General features: G+C 28.2%; 1 protein-coding gene across 2 annotated transcripts; it reads left to right on the forward strand.

Moving 5' to 3' along the window:
• The first annotated feature begins 932 nt into the window (after positions 1-932).
• Positions 933-6,158, forward strand: LOC132905018 (transcription initiation factor TFIID subunit 7). Of its 2 annotated transcripts, none has more exons than XM_060955923.1 (8): positions 933-1,188; positions 1,287-1,415; positions 1,502-1,582; positions 1,668-2,034; positions 2,113-2,466; positions 2,547-2,716; positions 2,838-3,512; positions 6,074-6,158. In XM_060955923.1, exons 1-7 carry the CDS (start codon positions 1,102-1,104, stop codon positions 2,853-2,855), a joined length of 1,206 nt encoding a protein of 401 aa, XP_060811906.1. In that variant the 5' UTR covers positions 933-1,101; the 3' UTR covers positions 2,856-3,512; positions 6,074-6,158. The 2 variants fall into 2 exon arrangements, with proteins under 2 accessions (XP_060811906.1, XP_060811907.1); XM_060955924.1 differs by having other exon boundaries at positions 6,079-6,158.
• Positions 6,159-6,908: the final 750 nt, after the last annotated feature.

The following is a 6,908-nucleotide window of genomic DNA, read 5'->3' on the forward strand; positions in this document are numbered from 1 at the left end:
TGTTTAACATTAAAACTACCAATGATTAAGATATAAAACTTGTACCAAAGGAATCAAAATGAAAGGTGCATGAAAAAATATACAATGCAAGAGAAATAAGCTTCTACCCATATCTTTTATTAAAAAATCATTCAAATACCTAAAAGTGCATTAATACAAACTAATAAAATTTCTATGAAAAATTACAAATTTTGAACATTCGAGTAGTTCTAGTTTTAGTATGTATCTCTATCTCTATCCAAAGAACCGAGTAAGCAAAATTAAATAAAATTACTAGGAAAAATAAGATCGGGGATTCACGATTCTGAGGTATAAAATAGAAAACTAGTTTTGCGAACATAACCTCTTATATGAGAAAACCACAGGAAGATACAATATTAATATAAATCACGGATGATATAAATTAAGCAAATATATCTATTTCACTTAAACAAATGTATCAAACAGCTCAATCTAAACATTTTCTGCAGTAATATAGTTTATATCATAATTCGTTAGCAATTAAAAACCAATACGTATAGTCCATCCATAATCTCTTCGTGATTGCTGCGGTTACAATCACGTTTTGTTTACGTTTACTGTCTTGTCTAGTTGGATCATGAACATAGGAATATGTTCATGCGCTAGACAGACTATAATGTAGTATAACGTGACTGGTTATGTTTATTTTTTCTGACTCGATTAACTGACAGACCATGATCATATAAACAAGTATCGACACTTGTTAGGGGAAACCGTCTGAAAATTGAGTTGTGAAAGATCAAAATGGAAGACAACGAAGTTCTCGTTCTGCGAACAGACACAAATGAGTAGTGTTTTTATCTCTGTATGAAACATACATAGCATGTCAGGCATGCGCAAAACGGAAACCTTCTTTTCTTCCATGTTGATTTTTCACGATTCAATTTCCAGTTTTCTCTTGGCCTCGGCAGGCTTTGGTATTTGAGTAGACGTCGAGACCTGTTTATATGATCGTGAAACGGAACACTTGAAGTACAGATCATAGTCATTTGTGAATTGGACAGAATACAGTTTCGATTTATTTATAACATATTCTAGAAAGACTTATTATAAGTTATAATACTTTAATTTTGAAGGAATATGAGTCGTCATCCAAATACAGATTATAAAAAAAGTAGTGAGACTCAAGTAGAATTGGAAAGTCAATTTATTTTGCGTTTACCACCGGTGAGTTCATTTTAATATTTAATCTCAGTCATTTAAAATAGTAAAGCGAATAATATGAAATTTTGTATAACTATAACAAATGATTTAATTTTTTTAAGGAACCGGCGCGAGTTTTACGAGAAACACTACGAAATGGATTGTCTTTAAAAGATAGATTAAGTATAAAACTGGAAAATGATATGCGTTATGGTGAGGCTAGATTCGATCATTGGCTTCTTCATGGAAAGGTGAAATCGCAATAAGTTTTCTTTTATTTATATGTAAATATAATAATACGAAAAGGTAATAAAGGAAAGGAATATTCTAACTCTAGGTTGTTGACTTACCAACGATTGTAGAATCTTTAAAAACTATTGATAACAAGAGTTTCTATAAAACTGCTGATATATGTCAGGTAAAGTTATTTGTAATCAGTTTTATATTGTTCATGTATATAACTTTTATTTCTATCATAATTCGTTATATTTTAATGTTCATAGATGTTAATTTGCAAAGAAGAAGATGATCACACTACCACAGATGAGGAGTCTCCAGTTAGGCAAAAGAAAAAAGATCCTAATAAAGTAGATAAAAAATTTCTGTGGCCACATGGTATAACTCCACCTACTAAAAATGTAAGACGTAGAAGATTTAGAAAAACCTTGAAGAAGAAATATGTGGAAGCTCCAGAAATTGAGAAAGAAGTTAAACGTTTGTTGAGAGTGGATAATGATGCAGTTAATGTTAAGTGGGAGGTGATATGTGAAGATGAAGATCAATCAAAACCAAGCAAAGTCTCGTCATCTGGTACAGTGAAAACTAAGAGAGAAAGTATCAATGGCAATACATCTCAAAGTTTTGATGTTGGTAAGTTGGTAAGATATAAGCAGAAATACAAAAATTATGATGTAAGATAAATAAAATATTATTGTTTATATTGTATAGCGGAACATGACATATTTGGCGAACCTGTAAGTGATAGTGAGGAAGATGATGAGGAAGCAAATATAAATGTAATGGAATTGGATGAGAATAGTCGACTTTCTGCAGACAGTAGAGTATCAGACTCTAATTCTATGCAAGCTGCATATTCAGAGAGGCCTAGCAATATTGAATCAAATAACAGACTTTGCACAGTATTCAGCAAAGAAATGTTCCAAAGTGACAATAATATGGAAGCAGACGTAGAAAAAACAGAGGATACATCTCTATCAAAAGTACCTAAAGTTGAACAATTCCATTCAGAATATATCATTTCAGATAACTTTTCAGAATTACCTTGTGTTTCTGCATTAAAAGGTATTGTTATATTTACGTATGTAATAAATTCGTATTACAAATGTGTATATGAACAAACAATTCGTGTTTAAATGTTGTAGATTCGCTGCAAACGCGTCTGGCGACTTTACACGCGGAATTAGCTGAACTGCGTCAAAGAAGACAACAACAAGAGCTTGCAATAGCCAACATTGAAAACGTTAAATTGAGGCAAAGACTTCAAGAAATATTGGATAATTTATTAACGCAAGAAATGCAAAAGGTTCAAGAGGTGCGTATTACTATCATTCAATTAATTTAATAATTATTTAATAATATTGAATAGTAATTATGTTGTGGTATTTTTAATGTATTATTTTTATATTATATATTATATAATTATTATATTTCAGATTCAAGACTTAGAGTAAGGATAATGTTGATGTACATATAATTAGAATAAATTAAATATTATAATCAAAATATCTATTTACATTTGTGAAGTTCCTTGCAATAAGAGGCCAAATCTATCTATTGTATTTTGTTACTTTCCATTTCCTTTTAATTAATAAAAGTATAATATATGTATATACACAATGTGTAATTATTTGTATATAATTATACTTTTTTTTATTTTACACGTCTTTAACATGTATATAAAATGTATACAAAATATAGAATGTTAAATAAAATACAAATTGTTTTCATTGTTTTCTATAAATAACCAAATATGCATATCGTGTGTAAGATGAAATTATAATATAATGTTTAAAATATAATATTTAGAAGATATAATTTATTTAAAATTCTCGAAAGTTATTTATTATGCAACATGCAGTTATTCGATACAGACAACCAATTGTTAAATTCCAACTCACTGTACGACACACAACCATAAAATGCACCAATGAAAGTTCAGCTTGGATATTCGTCAGTATTCGACTGAGACATTAGATATACAAGACGAGTGTAATGGCTGACGCGTATTGGATGTAAATACATGCACGTCCTTATATTTTATACAGTGTTAAATACTACTGTATTGCGAAGATTATTTGCATTATACTCATTTTGCTAAAGCGACTAAGGTATGTAAGGGTTTTATCATTTTTTCCTTCACGATTGTTGTTTGTTTGATGTACTTTTTTTGTCTTCATTTGACGCTAATATTAATGGACTACGAGCAAGCTGTTGAACTGTCAGTTGTTAAACAATTATTATTTTGTCCGATAATTATTTGATCATTGTACGTTAAATTTTTTGGATCATATTCCATTCGTACTCTTTCTTTAATTTGTGCTATTCTCTGTAAAAATTATTCTATACATCGAACATAAATATTCTTCTACATATTCATTTAATCTATCATTTTTAATATTACATTTTTCAAGATGTACCTAATTTTAATATTTGTGTAAAATCTATTCGACAATCTAAAATTCTGGAAAAAAAAAAAAAATGACAGAAAGAGGTTTGATAAACATACACATAAAAACAACAGAGGCACATTCCACGTGTCACTTGTATAAATAAAATCACACGCTGAAATGCGCCGAGTTCCATACAATGTTTTGTCAACATATGCAAGAAATTTGAGTTAGAAATTTTAATAACCATAACCACCATAATATTACCCACTAAATCTTGTAACAATTATTTTACTTTGAACATTTTCTATATTTTTGCATATTATGTGCATTTTGTACATTTTAGCATCTTTAAATTTACAATAAGTACATACAAATCCGCAATCTAGTTATTAATAAAATAAACCAAGTTTTTCCTCTCTTGAAATTTTTCTTAATATATTAATCGTTTTTCCATTTGTCGATAATAAGAGAATAAGATTGTGACATCAAAATTCGAAAATATAAATAAATGGATAAATGCATGTAAAATGCATGTAAAATGCCTTAAAATAAATTTCGCAGAAATGTACTGAGTACGAACATAAATTCGTTTTATTTTTATATTTATTATAAGAACGGAGAAAACGGCGCTATAATATGTAATAATCTAATATTAATCTAATATTACTTGTAAACTGTAGCATTATCATGGAACGAAATTACATTGAATAATTCCACCTTATAAGTGACATAGTATAACATACGATTTCACGCGCGCAATTCAGAGTATTTCCTTTCGTTTCTGATAATCGCCATCTAAATGAGTTCATTTACAATGGTTATTCAGATATATATACATATATTACGATATAAACACAATGCAAAACACAAAAACTAAATATTTATGTTACATAGAATAGATATAGAATGGCTCATGAAAGTGTCTGAATATTTACCATAGAAAATTTTTGTGGTACCTATACTGTGTATAAAACATTTTGAGAATTTATTGGCCGTTTAATAAAATACGACAATCATAATTATGTTGGTAAATTTTGAAACCAATAGGAAAATATATATAGAAGTTACAAAATATATATATAGTATTTACTGCAAATATATATTTAGTACAAAATTAATATACAGCATGAATAGCCAACATACATTGTATATATTATATTATAATACACAGACAGAACATATTATAATATATATTAAAGATAGTCTCACTGAATATGTGGATTTCTCTGTGAAATATATACTTGCAATAAATATGTATCTTGTAGCGTCTGTATACATTTTTAGATTTGTTAGAAACTTTCCCATTATAATTATGATAGTGAGTTTCGTAATATACGTATTGTCTTATTAACTGGCCTGTTATTTTGTTAATTGACGGCCATTATCACTACCATTCCTTAAGTTTCAGCTCTTTATATTTCTATGGTTCCAGTTTTGTAAGTAGTGTTTTTTTTTTGTTTTATTAATTGATCATAGGTCGAAATCTGATTTAGTCAGTTATCAGGGTAGATATTTATATCTCTAACACTCAGAATATCTCTCCTTTCCATTAAGTGGAAGTAAAGTGCGAATACTTTACATGTTTCTGTAGGATAATACACCCGATAATTATCGCCACTACGCAACTTATTGCCACAATACTTATCCCCACGCAATAAGTTACTAGTATTGTAATTATGCAGTTTAGTGACTTTGAATATTTATTATTTTTTTTACAAAATAAGAACAAATTTTAGAAATTTAATGTCTTTATAATGTTAAAATGTTCAAAATCTACCAAAGAAGTTAGTTTAAATTTATTTATATATGTTTTATAAAAAGAAAGTATTTTCATCGTTTAAAAGATTATTGACTTATACTTATTATAGCTTAACCCAATCTACATGGAGTAAGTCTTGAGTGTATTCTTACAGGATGGTGTTGTTAACTTCATATTTTACTTGCATTTTATGAAGAAAAGAAATACTTTGGACATTAAAAATTCATCTTCCCCGATAATTGATCAGATTAGATCTCAATCTACCGTAAATCAAATAAAACACTGCTTATAAGGCTGGAACTTGCAAGGAGTGGTGAGAATGGCAATGGTCAGTTACATATGTATATTGCGAACTCATTATTCGAATGATAAAGTATATTGTACACACGGTGCTTTAGAATAGTTATTATAACCGCATAATATGATTATACAGCCTAATTATTAATATGGATTATAATAACGTGTAATTCTAGACTTGAAGTATAATACACGGATAACTAATCCTTGCTTTGATTTGAAGCATAGATACTGCGATGGCTGACAAGGGATTTGATCAGTGCAAATACATGTGGAGCGAATTTGCTATGCAACGTCTGCTTTTGATCGTAAGTGGCCTTATTGACTGTAATTTTCGTTATTACTTTTAATTTAATTATTTTTAATTCTTACGTCTTTTGGGTCATCGCCGATCCAAACATGTTTTTCTATTGTTAAAAAATTTCTTAAATTTTAAGAAGACATAAACGATCATTATTAATATAGTTTTACATAAAAATTTTTCTTAACATATCAAAAATATGTTTGATCGTCAAAACAAAATGATGTAAAGACTAAAACATAAAAATTCCAAGATTGTACAGTAAAAAAAAGTATTACATATGTCTATAAATTTTTTAAACTATATACAAGAAAAATTATATCATTATCGTTTGCTTTTATTATTACGATGTGTTTTGTAACATTTTTATCTGACTTACTTACAACAATCAGTAAATTCGCAATATAAATAAATGCAAAGTTGGTTAAAGTAAGGTATTTTTCATGTACGTAATAGCGAATAAATTATTTTTGTTCGGTTTGTAAGAATTTGTCGCTATAAGCGATTTTACTTGTTTTACTGATTATTTCGCAAACGTTACCTAACATAAATAAATATGAACAAGTAGGTAAAAACCTAGTAAAAATAGCATATAAAATGGATATTTTCCAAACAACTAAAAAATATTTCTCTAGTCATGTTTATAGACCTTCATCAATATTTTTTCATTTCAGTTGCGACAAAATCAAAATTATTGCACGGATAATGAATGTTTTAGTATGTCGCGATGTAAGTATTTTTTCTATATTTTACTAGT

The sequence above is a fragment of the Bombus pascuorum genome, chromosome 3 (assembly GCF_905332965.1).
Source record: "Bombus pascuorum chromosome 3, iyBomPasc1.1, whole genome shotgun sequence".
NCBI lineage: Eukaryota > Metazoa > Arthropoda > Insecta > Hymenoptera > Apidae > Bombus > Bombus pascuorum.